This window comes from Chelonoidis abingdonii, chromosome 8 (genome assembly GCF_003597395.2).
Source record: "Chelonoidis abingdonii isolate Lonesome George chromosome 8, CheloAbing_2.0, whole genome shotgun sequence".
NCBI lineage: Eukaryota > Metazoa > Chordata > Testudines > Testudinidae > Chelonoidis > Chelonoidis abingdonii.
The window spans coordinates 6,303,504-6,327,892 of NC_133776.1; the positions used below are offsets into that span (position 1 = coordinate 6,303,504).

General features: G+C 41.7%; 1 protein-coding gene across 3 annotated transcripts in view; it reads left to right on the forward strand.

Annotated features, from left to right (window-relative positions):
- Positions 1 to 24,389, forward strand: part of ARMC9 (armadillo repeat containing 9) — a 134,315-nt gene that overhangs the window by 43,664 nt on the left and 66,262 nt on the right. For 2 of the 3 annotated variants that reach the window (XM_032777252.2, XM_075068342.1), the window contains exons 9-10: positions 1,373 to 1,471; positions 11,274 to 11,309. In XM_032777252.2, the coding sequence (XP_032633143.1) occupies positions 1,373 to 1,471; positions 11,274 to 11,309 (135 nt within the window). The remainder of the gene's footprint in view (positions 1 to 1,372; positions 1,472 to 11,273; positions 11,310 to 24,389) is intronic. The other variant, XM_075068343.1, reaches the window with a different exon arrangement.

The following is a 24,389-nucleotide window of genomic DNA, read 5'->3' on the forward strand; positions in this document are numbered from 1 at the left end:
TCGAGGACCTTGGGAACCTGGCTACTGCTGCTTTTAGGGTGTCCAAGAGATGTTATGAATTGGGGTTCCCTGGAGAGGAAAGAACAGGCTTCTCAGCTACTGAAGAGCTTTCAACTGCTTTGAGGCAGGTAGATCCCTGTCCAGGAGCCCCTATTCTCAGCAAGGGGGAATGAAGTGTGAACATCCCAACCCTCAACTCCCCCAATCTCCAGGAAGCATATGGCCATTTCCCTGGGAGGCAGCGCTGCTGTGGTTTTATTTTCCCAAAACCCTAAAGCCCACTGTAAACAACATGAGAATTGTATGAAATGATGGACAAAATGAATACATATGTGACATGCACTTTCTGTCTCTCCTGGATAGCTGTCTCTGTATGCTTTGAGCTGTGCCATTTGTTTAGGAAGGTTTATGGTGAGGTGTTGCCTTACAATTCTCAGCAATATTGCCATTTAGTATTTATTCTTGGTTTAACTTCCCTTTTAACAAAAGAAAACTTGTACATCGACTTTAGTGTGATGAATTTTCATTTCTGGCACCTCCTTGTAAAACTACTTACTGCAGTGGTTCCCAGAAACATTTTACTAAGGTGACCCACCAACTCCATTTTGTCTTTTTTTTTTTTTTGTGACACCCCCCCCCCCCCAGAAGCAAATTAGACAGGAGGCCCCAAATTCATAGGCCAGCATCCTTCCCCACCTCCTGCTCTTTGGTGCTCCACCAAGAAGGCACCAGCCACCCACACCAACCACCTTGGTACTGCAGCCCTAATCCCAGCCAGGTGCAGAGTGGAAGCCCCAGGGTAAGATGGTGGAGAGTGAACTCACCCTGCACTCACCTTTCAGAGACAGCTCCAGTCCCATGTAGCTTGGCCCAGCTCCCCACTCCGGGCATGGTGACCTGGTGCACAGCGTCACAATGCCATTCAGATTTGCCATCATGGAGGGGCAGCGGGTCCAAGTTTGAGTGAGTGGTGCTGCAGTCTGGTGCAGAGGGTCACAGCACCACTCAAGTTTGTCCTGTCCATCCCCCTTCATGATGGGGGTGGGTGAGGATGGTGTCTGGGATAAACCTGAGTGGACTGCGACTCCATGTGCCAGGTCACAAAACCCAGAACCGGGCCCAGCCCCATGGGAGAGAAGCCACTGCTACAGGGTGATTACGGGGTGGGCTTGCTCCCCCTTCCCACCCTCTCCTCCGCCTGCAGGGTCTCACTTCCACACCGTGCCCAAGACCAATCTAGAACTTTCCTGCGATTCATTAATGGTTTGGGACACACCACCTGGGACACATTGACTTCCTGTACAAGTACCTGGCTGAAGTCAAATGGAAATGTTACCTAATTCCATGTGCTTGGTTTGTTTCTTTATTTTAGATCACGCCAGAATATCTTCAAAGTGTCTGTGTTCGTTTGTTTAGCAATCAGATGAGACAAAGTATAGCTCATAGTATTGACTTCACGAGGCCTGGAACCGTAAGTACAATCAATACTGATATTTGCTCGTCTCTGGAGCCATCTTAAAATGGAATACTCGTTAAGCTGTATATTTAGGCTTGGAAGGATTAGATGTTTATTGGTAAATGTCGATTTTGCCGTACATACACACCAATGAAAAATATTTCCATCAATGACAGAAATATACAGACGGACAAAATAAGAAAAATACTGCTTCAGAACTTAGTAGAGTTCAATGTAAGGATATTTACTTTGTATATTTTGCCATGTGATGTTGACAGTTTGTGTTTTACTGGTTATAAAGCTTTAACTTTTGAATCTCAGTGGCTATTGTCATTAAATTTATGCGGTGGGTTAGACAATTATGTAATTAAAATGATTTTAAAAATTAAAAATGCTTAAAAATGTATATCAAAATTATCCATTGAATGCTTCTAAAAAATCAGATTCTGCCAAGTCTACATACATTGCACCAGGGACATAAGATTATGACTCTACATATAAAATGTAAGGAGTAATGTACACCAAGCTTACATAAGGTTATGATTACATCTTGGGCTTCTGATGACCATAGTTATATTGCCAGTTCCACAAAATGGAATTACAGCTTCGTATATAGGCTTCTGAGGCATCTTTATCTTATAATATATGATGAACCACATCGCTGTTAAGAATCTACAGACATACTTTGTCTCATTTAGTTCCATTGTAGGCCTGCATCCAGGTCCTGTGGGTAAATACCTTAGCTCTGTCCTGTCGATGGACTCCCCGGAAGGCCTGATGGTTCTTTCCCAACTCGTTCTCTCAGTCATACCCTATCAGATGGCTGCACTGGAGCTACAATGCTGTTTTCCCATTCTGTCCCTCTCTATGCTGAGTCAGGGCTAGATCTGCAAAGGTGTTTAAGCACCTGAAGATGCAGAGAAACCCCTAGTGGAATTTATAAAAGCACCAAAGCAGGTGTGGCATGTACCTCCGGTTGAAATATTTGCTCTCCAAATATCTAATACACGGAAGTGTGAGGTATTTAATTACAGAGTTAAATATTATTGAATGGCTTTAAACTTTAACTGTCCATGTGTTTTATGTAGTTGAATTTTCTCCTTTCTTGTGACAAACAACTTTAGTCTTTCGTAAACTAACGTGATAACTTGCCCACTGTTTTTTGCCATGACAGCACCAAGTCTTCCTCACTGTATAGTGATAGTTTGTGATATGTAAAAAGAACAAAAAGAAGCAAGAATTCTTGCTGATCTGTTTCATTTGCCATTCCAGCTGATCTTTATAATGACAATATATAGATTAGTTGGTTGTACAAAGAGGAGAGGATTGTTTATATGTTCCATACCCTTTTTTATGTTCTTGTTTAGGAGAATGGAGTACACCTCACAGATCTCCATGCTCAATTAGATCTCCTTTGCTTCAGTGTACTCTCATGGTCAGCATTGCTTTCTCTGACTTGCAATATAAAACTTTATGCCTCCACTAGCCTTTTTCAAAAAAAATCTTCCACTATTATAGTTTCACTGGTGCAGCTCGTTTAGTGGTAGCAACAGTGGGGTGTGCTAATGTGAGCAGGCAATTATTTACTATCTTGTTATTGTAGACTTACCCTGAGCTGGATTAGATGACAGTGATAAAATGCGGGGGTCTTCTCTACATTTGTACTCCCCTGTTACTGCTATTGGCACAGATCCACGAACAGCAGTGTAACCGTGGGTAACTTGCCATACAAGTCTAGCATAGACCCAGTCTGAAAGGCAAATGATTCCTTTCTCTGTCCCTTCTTTAGATGATTTAGGCCCTGGTTCTGACACCACGATGCCTGAGGGCAATATGGACACTTGGGGGGTTACTGTACAGATGTTTTGGTTTATTACAATATTTTTTATTTGGTGTATGATATTCTGTTCAGTTCTACTGAAGGTTTTCCACTGTGAAAACACTGCGTCTCTGGTGGATCCCATTACTTTCCTCCTGTTTCTACTCCTCGCTCTCTAGTCCCTGAGCTGTGACTATGACCACAGCTATAAGAGAGACAATTACAACGCAGTTGTCACCTGGCCTGATTTACAAGAGGATTAAAATTTGTAGTGTGGGTGGGATCTAATCATGTTACCAACCAAGCCGTTAGCCAAGGTTTGGGGACAGGGTTAACTATAGTCTGCCCTGCAAATCTTAACCACCTTGTAAGCAGCTCCTCTGACTCAGTCCTTTCATCCTTCTGAACTATAGAGTTTTTGTTTGTTTCCAATTTATACAGTGTGCCTACCAGAACCACTCTAGGTGTGTGAACAATGACTAGTTAGAAACTCAAACAAGAATAGTAATGTCAAAAAAGGAAAACCTGCCCAGCTCAGCCCACTTCTTTAGAGACAGCTGAAATAACTTGGCATTTCACAAAATCCGGGACTTCTTCCTTGTCCATCTCTGTGATATGCTGCAGCACTCCCAATCTTTGCTGACCCAGAAGGCAGAAAAGACTAGGACTAGAAATCAAATCCAGATCTTCAGCAGGCAGTGCAGATTACTCACAAGGCTGCTGAGGTAGCCTATCACTCTTTCCTTTAAAGTTTCCAGATAACTGGTTGTTATGCAACTAGATGTTTTGTCTGTCCTTAAGTAGTTTCAGCTTTTCACATCAGCTTTGGAATAAAGCTAGAGGCGCTGTGTCCCAAGTGACATAGGGCAGAATCAGCTATCAGAATCTGAGCCTGTAACATCTGTGCTGGGTATGTGTTGGAAGCTCACTTCACTGTTTACTTTAAATTAGTCAAAGAGACCAAAATATGGCCTCTCCAACTACTCTAGGGGCTTTTCTACATCGTGTGTTAGTGCACACCTCTGGGTGTCAGTTCTAGTGCTCATCTAGTCCGCGCCCGTGTGGAACCTGCTGGTGGGGTGGCATGCTAGTGGTGGTAATGTAGTCCTGGGTACTAGGGAACTGATAGTTCGCACCAGCAAGGCCCACATGCACCAGTTAATGCGCGACACACTGATGCGGACTAGAATTTCCATCCTCACTGGGATGCAGTAACTCAAAAGGTAGACAAGCCATCAGTAACTGTCTCCCCCACTTATAAAGCTCTCTCTGACCTCTCCTTTGTAACAAAGAGCTCAGTTCTGCCCTCAAATACACTGCAGTGCCCTGTGTTTTTTGTCAGATAAGTTACTCCACACAGCATGTGTGAATGAACTCAAGTGTCAAAGAACAGGACTGAGTCTTAATGCCATAGGCGACAGTTCTCTGTTGTACAAAAGAAATAAGGCTGTATACCTTCGGGTACATTCTTAAAAAAGGATTTCCTTTGTTCTATTTTGTTCCCTGCTCATTGAGCGTTGCTCTCATTTTGGACATAAGAACATCAGAATGGCCCTACTGGGTCAGACCAAGGGTCCATCTAGCCCAGTATCCTGTCTTCCAACAGTGGCCAGTGCCAGGTGCCCCAGAGGGAATGAACAGAACAGGTCATCATCAAGTGATCCATCCCCTGTTGCTCATTCCCAGCTTCTGGCAAACGGGCTAGGGACACCATCACTGCCCATCCTGGCTAATAGTCATTGATGGACCTATTATCCATTAATTTATCTAGTTTTTTTTTGAACCCTCTTATGGTCTTGGCCTTTACAACATCCTCAGGCAAGGAGTTCCACAAGTTGACTGGGCGTTATGTGAAGAAATACTTCCTTTTATTTGTTTTGAACTTGCTGCTTACTAATTTCGTTTGGTGACCCCACCTAGTTCTTGTGCTATGAGAAGTAGTAAGCAACACTTCCTTATCTACTTTCTCTACACCAGTCATGATTTTATAGGCTTCAATCATATCTTCCCTTAGCCATCTCTTTTCCAAGCTGAAAAGTCCCAGTCTTATTAATCTCTCCTCATACAGAAGCCGTTCTATACCCCTAATCATTTTTGTTGCCCTTTTGTGAACCTTTTCCAATTCCAGTGTATCTTTTTTGAGATGAGGTGACCACATCTGCAGACAGTATTCAAGATGTGGGTGCGCCATGGATTTATATAGAGGCAACATGATATTTTTAATGAGTCATTTTTATGGGTTGGGAAAGTGTTGTGGTGGAATACAAAATTCTGAGGCCTCTGGGTGGTCATATAATTGTAATCAAAGGCAGAGTGCATCAGCTAATTGGGTGTACTGTTATCGCACAAGAACACACATCTTAATGTGTCATAGTGTAGTTATCCTTCCATCACTGAAAGGAGTCCAAAGCAGAAGGGTAAACCTAAAAGGTAGATGTTCCCACTGGACTGACTTCCAGGATTCAGGCACTGCTGTCTCCACAAGCATAAGACTTAGGCCAGGGCAATGCCGTGGACAAAGGGGTCTGGATCTGAGAATGGGAAGTCAAAGCAGCAGCGCTGGCAGTCTGAAAAAAACAATAATGGATTTGAAGCATTTAAAGAGATGATCAAATTCCTAATTTTCTGAAGTTCAGTAAGCTGGTGGGTAAGTTTAAAAATGAATGTATTCGACTTAAAAAAAAAGAAAAAAAGAAAAAAAAGAAGTCCCACCCCAAGGCTGGTTATGCTGTGGACTGTCTGCCAAATGCTGCCCAGAGAGTTCTATAATAAGGCTCTCATCTTTTTAATATAGAGCATGGATCAAACTGGGGCATTATATGTTCTCTAGGTAACAACTGTCTTTTGTCGATACTAAAGTACTCAGCGAATAATGGACTAGGATCTCTAGGGTATACCTACACTGCAGTAAAGATCCTAAGCACAGCCACAGTTGGCTCAGTTCAGCTTCCTTGGGCTTTGGTGCTAAAACTTGCAGTGTAGACATTTGGGTTTGGGATGGAGCCTGGCTCTGAAACTTTACAAGGGGGTGGATCTGAGAGCCTGGGCTCCAGCCCATGCCTGAACGTCTACCCTGCAGTTTTTAGCCTGAGCCCAGGAGCCCAGGTGAATTGACTCAGGGTCTGAGAATCAGTGTTGAGTTTTGCTTTTTTATTGCAATGTAGATGTACTCCTAGTCTTCATCTCTGAAGTCGTATCTGTTTAGTGCAAGTTAGGTGTGGCTAACAGGCTTCTGGCTAATTGGCAATGTGGGGCTTGATCCTTCAAAGTACTGAACTCTCTGACCTAGTCCAGCATGGCTCCTAAGCACATGCTTAACTTTAGCACGAGTAGTCCCTTTAACTTCATTAGGCCTATTGACATGCTTAAAGTTAGGTATATGCTGAAGTGTTGTGCTGGTTTGGAGCCAGTGTGCTTAGCATCTTGCAGGATCAAGCTCATGGTCTTCAGTTGACTAAAACTGGTTGCCCTGGTACTACTTTCTACATTGTAGTGTGGGGTATGCTTCCTGTCTGTGCGATTGATAGCCTTCAGATTGTTAGTGCTTCCTAATTCAGATGTAATTGTTTTGTTTGTTTTGGACTGAAACTTGATGTAAAGGTGTCAGCTTCACGAACACTTTAAAAAAATGTTCTCAGTTGAAGGAATAATTTTACAAGTTTAAATACATTGTTTTTAAAGCTTTTCAGACCATAGTCCCCTCAACAGTTATTTGGCAGAAGAAAACCAAGGTCTCTAACTAAAGATTCAAGCATGAGTAGTCTCAAATAAGATTATGTATGAGTAAATCACTCTCACACTTAAATCTCTGCAGGATTGGCCTCTGAAATTTAGCCCACTTGTCTGTATTTTAGACCACTGGTTCTCTTCTGTTTTGATCCTAAGTTAGTCTGATGAAAAATATTCTTCCGGTTATTTGAAAATTAAAAAAAACCTTAAAAATCATGTAACAAAAACTAGGAGGAGACTAGGATTTATATCGACCCATTACCCTGAGTTAGAATTGTAATCACCATGTCTTGAGGATTTAATCACATTATTTGCCACAGGCTAGTGAATACATTGGGGAAAAAAAATTATTCCAATTTTTTTTCATGTGAAGACAAGGCCGAAGGAGAAGCCTTAACCTTCAAAAGACCTTAAGATATTTCTACACTGTAGCTGGAGGTGTAATTTCCATTTTAGATAGATGTATGTGTGCTAGTTTTGGTCAAGCTGATGCACTAAAAGTAGCAGTGTAGCTATGACATGGCAGTACAGACTAGCTACCCTGAGGACAACCCTGTCTGAGATTCTAGGTACAGTAAGTACTCGGCTGACTAGCCTGTGCCACCACCCGTGCTTGCTGTTTGTAACGTGCTAGCTCAATCCGAGCCACACAGATATGTCTATCACCTCCAGCTCTGTTAGAATGTGGTAGCTAATGCATGCTTACAATATCCCTTTTATCCTCATCTAGACAGAACTGAAATTTTGTTTTAAAATCACCTTTTATGTTATTCTAGAGAGGGACTTTATCATGGCAGTTTGGAGCATTTAGCACTTGTGTTTTTTTTTTAAAGTCATATTTTAAAATATGTTAATACTGAAACACAAACCCATAGAAGCTGATGAGGCACCTAAAATACAAAATGTTAGCAATGAAATATAAAACACTCAATGTCAGTGAAACTTCTAAGTATAAAGATGAAGAGAAATAACTTCCGTGATGGAACCTGTTATATTTAGAGTCCTGAGCGCATCTCAGTCAATGCCCTTTTAATGGGATTGTATTATGACTAAGAATCCAAATAGTTGACAGTACATATTGAACCTATATTAAATTGTAAAGTCCTTGACCTTTAATTTAAAAAGCATATTACATTCTTTCTCTGCCATTGGCTGTTAGCTGTTCCCTTGCGTTCTGTTTACCTTTTGGGGACTAAACCATTATTCTACTTATGTTGTACTTGTCCATTTGGCAAATGGTAGATTTCTTTTGGCATAGCTCATAAGGGTCTGTGAGGAGAAACCCTTATTTTTTTTATGTTGACACTCTTCTCAGACGTCAGCTTTTGCTTAAGGTGCTTATTTATTTAATGACTGCATATAAGTCATTTATTGTCTTAAGCCTCTGGGACTTTGGGTTTTGTTTGTTTTCTTTACTTTGTAACCACTGCTTTCTTTCCTTAATAAGCACATCTTCCTTGCTAATGTAAATGTGCCGTTAAATAGTAGCTACTTTGTCACAAGTGTTCTTTTTTGGTTTGTAAAATGCTGTCTATAGCAGGTTACCGGAGCAAAGCCAGGCGGCACAATAGTAGAATTCTTGTTTTTAGCTTTCCAGAATGTACTCATTAAATTTTCTGTGGGTGTATTTCTGTCATTTAAAAAAAAACAACCCACCTATTATTATGTCAGCTAATTGCCTTAAGTAGACTCATCCCAGGACAAAACAGACCTTTTCCTGTCTTCCCCACTCCTGTGTAGAAAAAAATGCTCATATGTGATCTTGGATAATGCAGAAACAAAACTGCTCTATATTCTAGACAAAGACAGGTTATGCTTTCCAGCTGATGCAGAGTATGGTGTGCATTTCATGTGTAACTGCTGTCTGCGCTGAGGGTAGGGGAGATGTTTCATGTTTGAATAAAATGTCTTAATTCTGGAGGGAAGGGGAAACTTGGACTCCTATATCTTATTCCCCTCTCTCCTCCCTCAAATGGTCTAGGTATTGGTTTCACACGCAAACACAACAAATGCTATTTCCGAATCCAAATCATGATGGAGATTAGAAAATTCCTGTATCCTTACTTAAATTGAAGGAATGGCACAGTATGAATGCTACTTAAATGAGGGACTTGCAGATTGTAGCATTTTCCTATGTACTTATTTGACTAAACAGGAAGGTTAGGGTGACCAGGTAGCAAGCATGAAAAATGAGGACAAGGGCTGAGGGATAATAGGCACCTATATAAGACAAAGTCCTAAATATCTAGACTGTCCCTATAAAATTGGGACATCTGGTCAGCCTAAGGCAGGAGTAACTAAATACTGAGGAATCCTCTACACACAAACTAAAACCAAAATAAACCAAGTGGGTGCATTTTGTATCATTAGTTATATTGGTGCCAGTCTGTGTGTGAACACTCTTATTTTGGATTCAGAATGTCCTATTTAGATTTAAAAACAACTTAAGTTAAATCGGAGAAGGACACTCTTAATTTGAAATGAGCACAAGCAGATTTGTACTGAAATAACTTGGGCTGGTCTACACTACCGCGGTAAATCAATCTAATTTATGCAATTTTAGTTACGTGAATAAGGTGACTGAAGTCGACGTAGTTGGATCCACTTACCGTGGAGGCTACACTATGCTGTGTCGATGGGAGCGCGTCTCCTGTCGATTTCCCTTACGCTTCTTAGGGAGGTGGAGTACACAAATGGATGAGAGAGTGTTCTCTCATCGATTTAGTGTGTCTTCACCAGACCCGCTAAATCGACACTCGCTGCATGAATTGCAGCAGTGCCAATCTACCAGTAAGTGTAGACATGCCCTGAAGGTGGGAATTGCATCTGATTTAGGCTATGTCTACACTAGCTATATAAAGTGCAATATGTCCCTTTTTTGTGTTAAAACCGTGGAAACGTCTACATTTTTTAATGGCTTGAGTTTCACTGCAAAAAGAAAACCACCTTCATGAGAGGCATACAGTTCTTTCCGCTGTTCTTTTTGTGCAGCTGTGAAAGTGAAGACACGTTCTACCTGTGTGAACAGCTTATGTCCTCTGGAGGATATCCCACAGTACCAAAAGTGACCACTTTGGCCAGCATCTCCGCTGCTGTGACACCAGGGAAATGGATGTCTGCCCCTTCCCCTGCAAGCCCTGGGAAATTTGAAACTCTCTTTCCCTTTGCTTGTAGATGTGGTGGGGAAAGCAGCCAGATAGCAGGGTTTTTTTAAAAAAATGCAACGAAAGAAACAAGGAAGTAATGGGGCTGCTGGGACATGAAGCAGTGCATCATGGGGCACTGAGCAGGGACCCAGAATGCCTTCCGCTCACCCCCCTCTTCCCACAAGCCCTATTGAGAGAGCTGCACTGTGGGATAGGTGCCCTAGAGCGCTACTCTCACCCGCAATGGAAGTGCTGCTAGGGTAAACACTCTGACTTAAGTGAATACACAAACCAGCACTTTTCTTTCACTGGTTCCCTATCACTGGTGAAACTTACAGCGCAAAAACTCTGCAAGTGTAGACATATCTTTAGTTAGTTTGATTCCAGTTTGTGTGTAGCTACACCCTGACTTTGACCTCTGGGATCTCACCTCAGTTCAGCTCTGAAGCTGCCTTCGGTAGGAAATTGCTTATAGACTAATCCTGCCCCTGCCACCCCCTGTATTATTTCTCACAGTTGTCACGCTGCACTTGTGAGAAGTCCCAAGCAGTGCAAGTGAATGCACTGACAATTACATTCTCATTAGTTGGTGTCATCCAGTCAAGATTGGGCTCTCTGGTATCTATTGCTCTAACTATATAGCGGTACAGTCCCCCTAGTATGAAGGCAGTTATACCAGTATGAAGGTGTTTAATACCTATATAGCTATTCCTGTACAGGAAGAATATTGGTAGAAGGCACCTTTATACCAGTATGACTGCATCCACATTAGGGGTTGTACTGGTATAAAAATATATTGGTTAAAAAAGTCATATCCAGAACCAAAATAATTATACCTATACAAAAAGTGTGTGTAGACCAGGCATGTCTGTAGCGGGCCTAACAATGCAAATGGCAACTAGAGGCCTATCCTATCCTCAGTCCCACAGCCATAGGTACTAATAGCTTTATTGCAGATTTAGAGGAGGAGGAGGAGTTTGCACTATGCTCTTCAAACTCAGTCTGTTACTCTTCAACTAATTTTATTTGTTTTGAGGGTTTTAACTGTTTTCTCTGTGAGTTATTTCTGTTAACTTTTTTTTTAATCTTTTTTATTTTATTGTGTGCCTGTTTGTCCATAAAGGGATATTACTCTCTCAGCCCTTGTGATGACGGATATGTAAGTTTCTATATCTTCTTTATATCTTTCACATTGCCTGCTGCAGCCTGTCATATTCTGTATTTCTCTTCTTGCTCTGTGTATGATACTTTCACTTGCTCTATTTTCATTCATACTGAGTCATTGACCTGTTATGGACACTAGTTATATTTTTTAAACCTATATAAGAGTTTGGGGAACCCTTGCATGGAGAGCAAGATATAAATTCCAGTGGAACTCATTCTGTGTAATGTATTTGACACAGAGCATCTCAACTCAAGAGCTGCAACATACCCGAACATAGCTTCTTTATAAAGTGTAGGAGATGCTTGTTTGAGCTGTGAGCCTTAATACTTAGCACTTGAATAACACATTGCATCTTCAAAGTTCAGTGCAAACATTAGCTACCCCCCACAACACCCTGTTAAGTAAGTCGATAAACTACTTAAGATAACATGGCAGAGATTCACATTCTTTTCCCAGAAGAGCTACTTGTATTTTTTTTTTTATCACAAATTGAGATCAGGTACTCTAAACATGATCAAATACCACATCATTTTCTTTTAAAAAACCAAAAACAAAATAATTCAGAGAGTGCTGATTGTGCCTTCTGCACCCCAGATGGACATTTGTATTCTGACTGCATCACAAGCATCTGATGTTGCCCACAGACAGTGCATTCTTTGTAGAGAAAGGATATTGGTTTGCTAAACAATCTAGTACGAAATCAAACCAAAAAGAGCTACTGACACCTCCTTTAAAAATGTCAAGCAATGTTTGGTTTACCAAATCGTGTGTGTGTGTGTATTTTCCCCCTGCACTACTCCTGTCTTTAGTAAGGATGTTTGCATAAAACATGATTTTTTTTCTCCTCTATTTGCTGCTTTTACTTATTCCTCCTCTGAAATTGCAGTGAAACCTGTAGAGCTCACCCTTAGTGGATAACCTCTTGTTTTAGGAAACTGCCGCAAAGTATCCCTGAATGCACGGGGCCAAATGTAACCTTAGTGTACCTCCACTGATCTTCACCCATTGAATGCAAGCCAGGCCCACCTGTACTAAAAGATTATCTCCGTTAAGCAGTACATTTCTGTTGATCCTTTGAGTCATCATTTATCATGATCTTCATTTGGTGTTTGACATTCCACTCACTTCTGCAGCAGCCAGTTGTGAGGTTTTAACAAGAAGGATTGATTTCAGGTGGGGAATTAGCAGGAGTGAAAGAACCCTTGGAGAAACACATTGCTTTTTATGCTGATGATCTTAGTTTAAGATAGATAGAAATATGCAAATTAAAAAAGAATCCACTTATTTTCAAAGCTATCCACAAAGCATCATTGGTCTCCAGCTAGATGGCATTTGTTAAGCTCATAGGGATGGTTCTTTTTTTCCACACAGTGTTTCAATTCTTTACTCATATGTTGTATGCATTCTAATATGCTGGTACCTGAGGCAGCCTTTTAGTGGGATCACACTAATGCACCATGATAATCTTGCACTGTACTTCGATTCATTTATAACCGATCTATTTTAGAGGATCTTTTTTGAGAAAAGAGAAATTTGCATAAGACCAAATACATGAACATACCTGCAATATTATAGGAACTGACCATGGGCCTGATCCTGAGATCGTATAAATTGGCCTAGTTCCAGTTACTACAGTGGAGCTATGTGATTTACACAGGCTCAGAATCTGGTCCTTTACAGATTGCATCTGATTTTTTGGTTGGCACCAGCATATTATGAATAATGAACAAGTTCAACATCCAAACTGTAGGCATATTGTTTATATTTCAGGGTGCTAGTAAGCTGAACTTTGATCTTGTCATTTACATCTTCACCAGGCACCTACGTTTTTAATTCTGACCTCAGTTACACCTCTGTAAATTCAGAGAACCTGCAAGTTTTACACTGGCTTTTCAGCTGTATGCTGTACCACATAAAATAATGTAGACGAGCTAGTTGGATGGATGCAGAGCTACAGTATTTTCTAAATCATCTTTGGTTTTTGGCTCTCAGATGGCATGTGTCTGTTTTCTTTTATAAACATTGATTTACCTTTGAACTTTTTTTCTATTCAACCCTGGTCACCTTCATGCTTTGCTTCTTTCTGTAATGAAGGGGTGCCATCTGTAGCTACTTTTCATTATGACAGAATTACTTAAATTAATATGGGGCAACTGGGTCGGCTTTGGCAAGACCTAACACAGCTACATTAGTCATAGGCCTGTGACCCTGCCAGATTGAGCTGTGCTTGGGCTATTGGTTTTTTATTTCCTGATTTAAAGATGCCTAGTTTCTGCATTCACTGTGTAGGTTTGAAAAATTGGCTGGCCGCAAGGCATATTTTGTGTGGGATTTTGTACAGAGTGAACCCTTACGATGTCACAGATACATTTATATACTGTATGTTCCTCTTAATCATTCAGCTGGCAACCTGCAAAATACTATTATTCAAAAGGTTAAAAAATATCAGCGCCTATCCCATGGAAAGAAAGATCAAGTGCATGGTGTCAGGGTGAGTAGATGGCTGTTAAAATGGCCTGGTGAGTCCTTTTAATGTTAGCTAATTGTAGCTAAAGAGCAACACTGCACTGGGTAAACTTGAAAACCTGAGGGGAAGCATTGTCTAGAACAGTGGTTTTCAGCCTATGATCTGTGAATCCTAGAAGTCCCGCAGACTGTGTCCAAGATTTGCAAAGGAGTCTGTATCTCCATTTGAAATTGTTTAAGGGTTCGCAAAGGAAAAAAGGTTGAAAACCAGTGGTCTAGAATTTAAGTTATAGGGACTGTGAGTTAGGGGGGTCTTTGTTTTCACCTCTCTGCACCTCAGTGTTCCTAGCTGCAAAGTGGGGATTTACTTACCAGCATCACTGGGATTTTATGAGGCTTAGTTTATTGTAAGATACTCTGAGATCCTTGAATGGAAGGGCAGCGTATTTATAGAATACTTGGCCTGATGTTTTTGCTGTTTCTCCTACAATTATTCCTGATATCTGCTTTCAAATAAATCCAGTTCTCCTCCAGAATCCAGTTTCCCCTTCTGCTAGACCCATGATATGTTCAAAATCCCTATGCTTATGACGTCAGAGTTTGCTCTGTTGCCATAGAAATAACTATGATGTTAATAATTCAGTAGTATGACTTCAGTATAAGAATCAAGAAAGAGGATTCAACAGACTGTGAGGGTTTAAAATCTTAGTGCCAATTGACTTCAGTACCCTCATAGTCCCATTGAGTGCATTATGCAAAGCAGTCCACACTGGGATCCATACATACTGTAAGTAGATCCAGTTACCTTTTCCAGGTAAATTCTCATGTCACTTTATACGTATTAGGAAAGGAGCATTGAACGTTAAATGCTTTCCCAGTGTGAAAGTTCATATTTAAAGTGCTTTGTGGAAACCTTGATTACAGTGAGTATTTTATTTGTTACTAAATTTTTAATGGGGCTAGTTTCTTTCAGATCTCTTCTTTTTTGCTTCCTGTGGTAGTGGATGTTGTGCTATGCTATTGTATGTATAATGTGCTGCTCATGAACCATAAGGGGTTTATTATGGATCGCGATGGGTTGGGGTGAGAGGTGTCTCAGTGGTCAGATTTACCCACAGAAATTGCTACCATGCCTCATGATCTTTAAGCCCTTGTTCTGTGACATTCCTCCTGAAAATGCAACCTTAAAAATCAGCTTCATTGTGTCAGTCAATCAGTGTGCCTAATGTTGCTGCTCTCTCCCAGATGTACTGCTTTCAGAGCTGCTATATCCAGGTATGACAGTGGAGGAAATGGGATTGTGCCACTGTCCAGAGCATATTAAAAGTACATAACTTAATCATGAATATGCGAATGCCTGAATTAGATAGACCCACAAGAGCTCAGGACCATTTGATGTTTTGATGTCAAAGGGAGAGAGCTAAAACCAGTTGTTATAGTTTGTGTAAAGGTATTTTAACTAGGAACATGTTCTGAGACTGGAACCTCTCAGATCAATACCAAACAGAGGGTATGTCTACACTACGGGATTATTCTGGTTTTACATAAACTGATTTTGTAAAACAGATTGTATAAAGTCGAGTGTATGCGGCCACACTAAGCACATTAATTCGGCGGTGTGTGTTCATGTACTGAGGCTAGCGTTGATTTCCAGAGCGTTGCAGCTGTGGTGGAGGGCGAGCCACCAGATAGACTAAACACACAATATTCTCCGCAGTCGTCTAACCCCCGCCCCCATCTGGAATTCTACGATTGAGATCCCACCTCCGCCAAAACGCCGGCAGGGTGCATTCTGTAAATGTTCATCTGACTCAATCCTTCCTCCGTGAAAGCAATGGCAGAAATCAATTTTGCGCACCTTTTTCTCTGGATTCCCTGGCAGATTGCATAGCATGCCGCAACCATCGACAGCCTGTTTGCCTTTTGTCCACTGTCACATAATGTGTACTGGATGCTGCTGACAGATGCAGTACCTGCAAGTGCTACACAACAGCAGCATTCATTGCTGTTGCAGGTAGAGACTGTTACCATACTCATTGCACCTTCTGCCATTGTAAATGGGCATGAATTGAACGGTTATCAGTCGTTTTGTACCGTCTGATGTCATCGGGTGCTCTTGGCTGACCTCACTGGAGGTTGGCGCCGGGGCGCATCGGACAAAAGTGGGAATGACCCCGGTCATTCCTTTTTAATTTTTGTTTAAAAATAGAGTCAGTCTGCCTAGAATAGGGGACAAGTGTCTAGAGAACACGAGAGCAACAGCTGCTCTGTGTCAAAGCCCTCCAGAGATCCCACAGCAATCATGCAGCCCTGCCCATGCCCCATCTAGGCGTGGCCCTGCCCCTGCAAACACCCACTGTTGCTTCCCTTCCTTCACCCACCCTACTCGGGTCTACATGGCAGTGTGGCCTCATTTGTGTGATGAAGTAATAAAGAAATGCAGCAGATAAGAACACTCGACTCTTTAGTGAGTATAAAATGACGGGGGAGGAGCCTCTCCACGCCATGATAGTGCCATGGCGGACATTAAAAGGGTGCGGGGGGAGAGGAGACGCAGCCTCCCGCTGCTAATGGAAGATAACGAGGCAGTAGGACAGGGAATCTTTCCCTCTTTAAGCAGCATGACAAGTGGGGGGGGCTGAATAGACGCTCCAGCCCCCCCAGCTTCCTATGAACATGAAGGTTACAGGTAACAAGCCGTGGTTGTAACCACTCTGCCAGGAATGACAGGAGATCATGATCCCATTTTACCCAGGCGCCCACACTGGCCGTCCTTCACCAGAGTGCCAGCACGTGATCGGCACTCACCGCGCCTGATGATGACGATATACTACCGCAGTCCATATTGTAACCGTCTGCCGGAAGGGAATGCTAGTGTCACGCTGCAAGCACCCCATCTGCAGCCAGCATGCTGTACTCCGACACAAAGGTGACACGTTGAAAAAGGAAGGTAGAACGTCTTTTTCCCTCTTTCCTCGGCGGGGCGCAAGGTGTCACACTATTGACGACATATATTCCTGTAAAAGCACCCCCCCACCGAAAAACACTGTCTTTCGCCACCCTTCAGGCCTTGGGAGCTTAGCACACAGATGCAAAATGTTTATACGAGACCTGTGGGAGACGGGGGGATAAGGCTGGAGTCAATACAGATAACCAATCTTCCAGCGGAGGGACGTCCCTCCTCCAAATGAGGCATAATATGAAATTCTTAACTGGGGCTTTCCGTTTACAGGCGTGGTACGGCAGGGGCACCGGTGCTCGAAAGTGGAACTAGGTATACGGATAGCGCTGCGGAGCCATTTCTTCAACCTGCTCTGTTGCGCATTTCGTCTTCTCAATAATGGACGCTCTCGCAGAGACCACATGATTTTGTCTTTCCCAATTACAATTTGGATTCAGACTCCAGTACTCTCCGTTTATCTGTTCATGCTAGAGCTTCTTATTGATTCTAGGACGCATGGTCCACCGTAGCTGATCAGACAACCAAGCTGCCAACGCGTAATTGAATCAAAGGTCGCGGGCCTTTCTCCTTGTCCTACTGGCCAGTGCACTGTAGTTCAGATTGCTTTCCAGAGCGGTACAATTGGTGCACTGTGGGATTCTGTCCCGGAGGCCAATACCATCGATTTGCGGCCACACTAACCCTAATCTGACATGGCAATTCCGATTTCAGCGCTACTCCCCTCGTTGGGGAGGAGTACAGAAATCGGTTTAAAGAGCCCTTTATATTGATATAAAGGGCTTCGTTGCGCGGACGAGTGCAGGGTTAAATCGGTTTAACACTGCTAAATTCGGTTTAAACGCATAGTGTAGACCAGGCCAGAATGAACTGAAGTAAGTAAACAAACAAACAAACACACTGTGAAATATGCAGGACGTGATGAGTGACATGGGGCTTGCAGTATGTTTGTTTTGGCAGGCTTAGTTATAGGAACACTGTAAGGTGTGTGTGTGTGTACATGCCACTCCCAGCTTACTGTGGGACAAAGCACCTTGTAGCTAAGGGAACAGCACTTTTATGGAGTACTGAGTAATAAAATAGGAGTTAAAATTGGAATATTATAACTAAAAGGATTGATTGCTCTGTAGTTCTTTCTTTGGTTATAAAGCCCTATTGAAGAAGGCTGTAGAGTTCTCAAGTCTGCCTTTATTCATAGAGATGGCCACAACTTTAAAAAAAACGAACTGTGGTGACCTTATTCCAGAATATGTTGTTCCAAAATTTAATGTAAGGCATAGAACAGTATTAAGATTTCAGTTAAGATTTCTTCAGACCTGATCAGCTGTGGCCTGAGAACACAGTGGTGTTCAGCTATCCCTCAGCATACAGTATGGACAGGCATATAGTATGATTCAGATGCTTGTCCAAGGCCAACCGAAAGCATCATGGAAACTGAATGTGTAGCTGTATAAACCATGAGTGTTCTAGTAACAGCTTTCAAATGGCTTTCTGTAGAAATCAGATAACTTTCTAGCAATGTTTTATTGCTATTCTTGTTCTCATAAAGTTATTTAAAAATTTAGAACCAAACAAGTTCCAAAAATAAAACACATTGTTAAAGAATTATAATTATTATTTATTTTAACTCATGTTAACCTAATTTCTGTATCAGTGTTGTTCCCTGGCAGAGTCAAACATGGTCTGTTTCCTGCTTATGCATTATTTAACAGCCAAGGGCATTCATTTAATTTTATTGCAGTACTCATCCGTTACCTAGCACTTTTCATCAGTAGATCTCAAAGCAATTTACAAAGAAAGTCCAGTATCATTATCTCCATTTTACAGATGGGGAAGCAGAGGCCCAGAGAGGTGAAGTGACTTGCCCAGGATCACCCAGCAGGCCAGTGGCAGAGCCAGGATTAGCACCCAGGTCTCCTGAGTTCCTAGTGCTCTTTTCACTAGGCAACACTGAAATGTTGCAAATTGGCTTTTGTCAAAGTAATCACATATCTGGGCACAAGGAATCCACCATCTGTGACAAGATTAATTCTTCATGGCATCTTGAATGATTCTATTATTTGCCATTGATGCTTCTAAACTATGTGCAGCCAGATTCAAAAGCAAAAATCACCATAGACTCATAGACTTTAGGGTCAGAAGAGACCAATATGATCATCTAGTCTGACCTCCTGCACAAAGCAGGCCACAGAATCCTACCCATCCACTTCTCTAACAAACCCCTAACCTATGTCTGAGTTACTGAAGTCCTCAAATTGTGGTTTGAAGACCTCAAGCTGCAGAGAATCCACCTGCAAGAGACCCATGCCCCATGCTGCAGAGGAAGGCGAAAAACCTCTGGAGCCTCTGCCAATCTGCCCCGGACGAAAATTCCTTACCGACTCCAAATATGGCGATCAGCTAAATCCTGAGCATGTGGGCAAGACTCACCAGCCAGCACTCAGGAAAGAATTCTCTGCAGTAACTCAGATCCCGTCCCATCTAACATCCCATCCACAGACGCCATGGGACATACCTTACCTGCTGCATAATCAAAAATCAGTTGCCAAATTAAGCTACTCCTATCATCCATCCCTCCATAAACTTATCAGCTGTAGTCCTGAAAGCCAGATTATGTCTTTGTCCCACTCGCTCCCCTGGGAAGGTGTTCCAGAACTTCACTCCTCTAATGCTGTAGGAAACCTTCAATCTAATTTCAAGTCAACTCCTAGTTCCAGTTTATACCCAATTTGTCTTTGTGTCTACATTGGTACTAAGCTTAATAGAATTCCTCTCGCCTCCCTAATAGAATGCCTTCTGATATTGCTATAAAGACAATCATATCCCCCCAGCCGGATACTTGTTGGTCGGATGGGGTTTAGGCCTAAACAAGCCAGCTCTTTGAAGTCTCCTTCATAAGACAGGTTTCCCATTCCTCAGATTCATCCTAGTAGCCCGTTTCTGAACCTGCTTCCAAGTTATGAATCATCGCTTTCTTGAAACATGTGGAGACCAGAACCTGCACACAGTTATTCAGATGAGTCTACAGTGCCTAGTATAATGGTACTAACACCTCCTTATCTTTGGCTGGAAATACCTCGCGATCATCCTAAACTTGCTATTAGCTTTTTTAACGGCCATATCACAATGCAGCTCATAGTCCTCCTGTGCATGCAACCAATACTCCAAAGGTCCTTTCCTTCCTCTGTTGTTCCAACTGATGTGTGCCCCCAAATTTATAACTGAAATCTATTATTAATCCTAAAGGCATGACCTTGCACTTTTCACGTGATTAAATTTCATCCTATTACTATACTCCAGTTGTACCAAGGGCATCCAGATCTTCCTGTCTGATACCAGTTCCTTCTCTGCGCTGTTAGCATACCTCCCAGCTTTGTGTCATCGCCAACTTTATTTAGCACGGTTCCGCTTTTTGGCCAAGGTCAGTCATAAAAAGGGTAATAAGATTGTCCCAAAACCTGATTCTTGAGGAACACCGACAGTGAACCTCCTGCCAGCCTGGACAGTTCCCCTTCAGTATGACCCGTTGGAGCTTCTCCTTAACAGTTCCTTATCCACCTTTAATTTTCATATTATTCCCCATCTGTTTCCAACTGTTAATAATATTCCCGATGGGAACCGTGGTCAAATGGCGGCTTACTGAAATCGATGGAAATTAAATCTACTGCATTTCCTTGTCTAAATAATCTGTCACCTTCTCAAAGAAGGAGATTCAAGTGGTGGCATGGATTTACTGCGTTGGTGTCCTTAATACTTTCTCCTTCAAAATTTTTCCAAGACTTTTACATACTACAGATGTCAAACTAGCAGCTGTAGTTACTTGGATCTTATTCCCTTTCTTTTCCCTTTCTTTAAAGATAGGAACTATGTTAGCAATTCTCCAGTCTACAGTACAACCCTGAGTTTACCGATTCATAAAAAATTCTTGGCTAATGGGCTTGCAATTTCATGTGCCAGTTCCTTTAACGATCTTGGATGAAGATATCTGGGCCCTCCAATGTTGTCCCATTAAGCTGTTCGAAAGTTGTGGCTTCTACCTCAATGTGGATATCTACCTCCCGATATCCTCATTCCCATTTGTTCCTCCGATTATCCTAAGCTCCTCATTAGCCTTATAAGACTGAGGCAAAAGTATGTATTTAGATATTGGGCCATGCCTAGGTTATCCTTAACCTCCACTCCATCCTCAGTGTTTAGCGGTCCCACTTCTTCTTTCTTTGTTTTCTTCTTATTTATATGGCTATAGAACCTTTTACTATTGGTTTTAATTCCCTTTGCAAGGTGCAACTCTACATGGCTTTTAGCCTTTCTCACTTTATCCCTACATGTTCTGACCTCACTACCATGAATGTGGTAAAAGTGAATGTATAACATTAACCCCAGAGCAATTATGTAGAAGTAGGCATTTATTTTTGCATGAATAAAATGAGCCCATCACACTTGACCCCTAGAGCAGATACCGGGGGAAAAAAAGGAGCCCCAGTACTTTAACTAGTATTGTAAACCAACTCCTGTCCCTAAAGAGCAGATTCTGCTTACACTGAACAATAGCTTCTTCCATGAGTAGTTCCATTGATTTCAAGGAACTATTCCTGGAGTGAGGTTATAGTCAATGTGGTTAAGGATGGCAGAATTTGCCCCTTAATAGACTGTATACTTTGTCTACAATCATACCACAGGCAAGCACCTAAGAAAAAGAAATTGGCCTTACATGGTAGGCCCTAGAGGTCAACAAAGCCAGGCATTGTCAGAGAAGTGAATGCTAGAGTCTAGAGCCGTCCACCAAGAGCGTCCTGCCCTCAGCATTCCAATATAGATAGGGAGTATCCTCAACTGTCGTGGCAGGACTTTGGGAGTGAGGAAGAGTCTCTAGGCTGGCCAGGAGCCAGTCCAGAGCAAGCATTTTGCCAGGTCCCATCAAACTGCCTCAGGAAAAAACCCAAGTTGTTAGGTCTTTTGATGAACTTTCCTCATTAGTTGTCCCACTTTATAAGACTGACCTTAAGAATACCCACCATGTAAGAATTTTCCCAACTCATAGTTTCTATAGCTCAAAATTAAAAAAACAAAACTCTTCCAAAAACTCCAAAAGAGGCTCGGTTCTGTGTCCCGTTACACATTTTCATCCACACTATTTATAACTTCCTTTAGTGCATATCCTCTGTTTTGGTTACAGGGGACACATGGTAAGGCAAGTTTGTGTGTTCACAGCACATCACAGAAATGCTGGAAAGGAGGTCTTTCCTGAAGCGCCAACCTTGAGAAAGTCCATCATTTTATTAATAGAAAATGATATGCATAAATCCTGTTATCTCAAATGAAGTTTCCCAAACACTTCAATTTTAACATGCACTAGTTTAGATAAAACAATAAAGCAAGTTTATTAATTACAGAAGGAAAGAGTTTAAATAATTACAAATAATGAGGCATAAAGGTCAGAATTAGTTACAAAGAAATAAAAGGTAAAATGCCAATTAATACGTAACTTAACAAGCTACGTGAACATAAAGCAAAAGAATCTCTCACCGCATGTTCTTTTGCAATCTTACTCGCTGGATGCCTTTCAGCCAGGACTCCTCCCCCAGTCCATTGTTCCTTTCCGTGGCCTTCAGGTGTGGATATCATGGGCAGAGGGAGGAGAGAAGTGATTTGAGGCCTCTGTTCCTCATTTTTATCCTTTTCACTTCTTTGAGAATCGTCTCCTGGTGGGGTTCAGGAGACAGGAAGTCTGGGGAGACAGGAACTTCTAGCTGCTTCTTTGCCAACATGTAAATTTCTGATTCTCACTCTTTTTCCTGCCAAAAAATGGCTACTTAACCAGGCGATAATCCATCTAATTATGTTGACACCTGTCTGCGGTGTTGGCTACACTTTTGTCTCTGAGGAACTGATTTGAAGCTGTTTCCCTAGACTTGGAACATGTTTTATATAGTAGAATTTTATAACTTTACATACAAAGTTGTCACACACATTTTAGCAGAACAATAATGTTCAGCAGATTTTGAGTTTTCAAATACCACCTCACAAGGCGTACTTTGTATAAAATTTATCCTAGTCTTGTAAAAAGGATGAACATAAGGGTACAGACTATCACATACCCTGCTAGTGGTCTGAGATATTTCCTTTGCCAATGGTGTCATTTGTCCATCCCACTCCCCCTTCTAGCCTACTCTTGTTACTTTTCCTTTTGCTGGAACATGCAATGCAGTCACTGTTGTGCTCATTTATTGTCACGGAGCTGACTAAGGCCTGGTCTACGCTAGGAAATTAGATTGGTATAACTATGTTGCTCGGGGTGTGAAAAATCCAGACCAACCTAACCCCCAGTGTAGACAGCACTAGGTCGACGGGCTAATTCTCTACTGCCTCTTGGGGAAGCGGATTACATATAGCAACAGGAAAATTCCTGCCATCAGCGTAGGTAGCGTCTTCACTGAAGTACCACAGCAGTGCAGCTGTAGCACTTTAAGTGTGAACAAGCCCTAAGGTGCAAGAAATGATATGTGATTTCATTGCCAGCTCAGGTAGGAGACAATGGTTTTGGCTCAGGGGAAAGCTTTGTTTAAACAAAACTTACCTTTAATATTTACAAAAGCATCAAGGAAAATGAAAACAAATAACTGAAAGGTAAATTGAATGTTTATATATAATATGAAATATTTGAAAGACTTTTCCACTGTGAAAAGTAATTCCTGCAACATGGGAGCTCTGCTGTCAAGACAGGTTAATTTTAAGGCCTAAGAACCATTAACTGGCTCTTGTGTACAGTGTTCACTGATGTAAACATAACATAAAATGACTGTTAGTGCAACCATAAGCTCATTCCATTTGTGAGAGAAATATTCCTCGTATTAGTAAGGGATACCTCTGACCATTGTGAAACCTAAGTGTTCAGTGGTACGTGAGATGGAGTCATTCAATATTCTCTGCGGTGATTCCTGCCTTTCGTCTTCTAAACTTCTCAGTTTTAAATCAGACAATAGACATTGATTATATGGACTCTCTTGAAAGAGCTGGGTTATAAAAGAAGACCAATTTTAAAAGCATAATTGGTAATGAGAGATTTTTAGAAAGTGAGCTTGAGTAATCATCACAAAAGGAAGACACTGAATATTCTGTGAATATTGCACACGGGTGACATCAGTGGAATACATACCAAGGAACCCTCTTATGCCAGAACTATTTCTTCCCAAGCCCACCCACAGTCATCTTTAGCAAAGACCATTTATTAAAATAGATAAATATTATACATACAATGCTGAGATTAACCAGTCAGTCTTCTGATGGGTGCTCATCTCTGATCACTGAAAAGGGGCTGACAACTAGATTTAAAATGAATTAAGTTGAGGCAGGACCAGAAACAAGCTTTGCTGATGTGGGGTGCTCTGCTGACAATCATGTTTGTGTACATTGCTTGAAGCAGGGACTATGCCTTCCTCTGTTTTGTGCAACACAAAGCATAGGACAGAGTCCCTAGATACAATTCCTGTTTGTTATTTTGTATCTGAATTGGAAACTATACATAGAAAAAAGGCCCTTTAACCGTAAAGGGTATTTTTAAAGTATTGGAGTCAATGAAGACCTTCCAAATGACCCTTCATCTCCTTCAGGGGCTCTCTGACCCCAGCTGATTCTTACGAAATACCAGT